Below are 999 nucleotides of genomic sequence, written 5' to 3'. Positions count from 1 at the left end.
TATCTTCATGTTCTAGTGCATGTTTCTCCATCGTTTCTCACTCCTGTTTTAACTCTGTAGGTTAACCCTTTTCTTTCTAATTTATGTGGATACAAATAAGTGTCATTGCTTTGAACTATTAAGAGTGTTGTTTCCAAATAACAGTTCAAAAAGCATTGGCAGAATATATTCCAACATCATAAATCTGTTCATATCCCTTGGCCTAATTACCCACCTTTAAGAATTTATTAAATGAAAATAATTAAAACAAAGAACTGTGTTGCTAATTAATACTAAAAAATTAAATTAAAAAATAATAATAAACATGCAATGTAGGAAAATTATTAAATATATTTTAAGAGCAACCCTACAGATTTCCTATGCATGAAAATAAAAATTTGAATTCTATGTAGCAACATATAAAACTATATACAGTATATGTGTACTCATATATATAGAGCATTAAGCTTTTTAATTTTTTTGTATTTAGACTGTTTATAACTATGTCAGTTATGAATTTATATGGTGACTGGAAAGGAAAAAACAAAGATGAAATGTTTAGTGGTGGGATTATGGGTATTTTTTAAATTTCACTTTAAAAAATATCCTAACTTGCTATCCAGTAAATAAATATTGAGATGAATACAAAAGGGTGCAAAATCCATTTAGGTTTTACCATCTTTTTAAGTGGATTGTGGGTACGTAGTCAGATGGCTTGATCACTCCACAGCATTTAAAAATTATTATTTACATCCAGTTATTTCAGAAGGTGAATCATACGTAGTTGCTTTAGAAGTCAAAATGGAACTTCGAGAGTTGGAGAGATTTTGCAATCGTACTGCTGTAGGGAGCATGTGAGGTAAGAATTTATATTTCACTCTAGTTGCCTTTTCTTTTCTTCCTGCAGTCCACATACTTCTTATTGGCCAAGCTGTGTCTGCTCTTTACTGCTGGAATTCAGAGCTGAATCAGTTCTCTTTTATTCTGGAAGCACCTTCTGCTCACGATGCAGCTTCAGTT

General features: G+C 31.1%; 1 protein-coding gene across 1 annotated transcript in view; it reads left to right on the top strand.

The window, feature by feature from the left end:
- The window catches only part of ADGRV1 (adhesion G protein-coupled receptor V1), a 548,236-nt gene that overhangs the window by 162,837 nt on the left and 384,400 nt on the right, over window positions 1–999 (top strand). The window contains exons 47-48 of the mRNA XM_019641108.1: window positions 668–677; window positions 887–996. Of these exons, the coding sequence (XP_019496653.1) occupies window positions 668–677; window positions 887–996 (120 nt within the window). The remainder of the gene's footprint in view (window positions 1–667; window positions 678–886; window positions 997–999) is intronic.

The sequence above is a fragment of the Hipposideros armiger genome, unplaced genomic scaffold (genome assembly GCF_001890085.2).
Source record: "Hipposideros armiger isolate ML-2016 unplaced genomic scaffold, ASM189008v1 scaffold_57, whole genome shotgun sequence".
Taxonomy (NCBI): Eukaryota; Metazoa; Chordata; class Mammalia; order Chiroptera; family Hipposideridae; genus Hipposideros; species Hipposideros armiger.
Note: the sequence above shows the minus strand (reverse complement) of the source record. Positions and strands in the feature narration are given on the sequence as shown.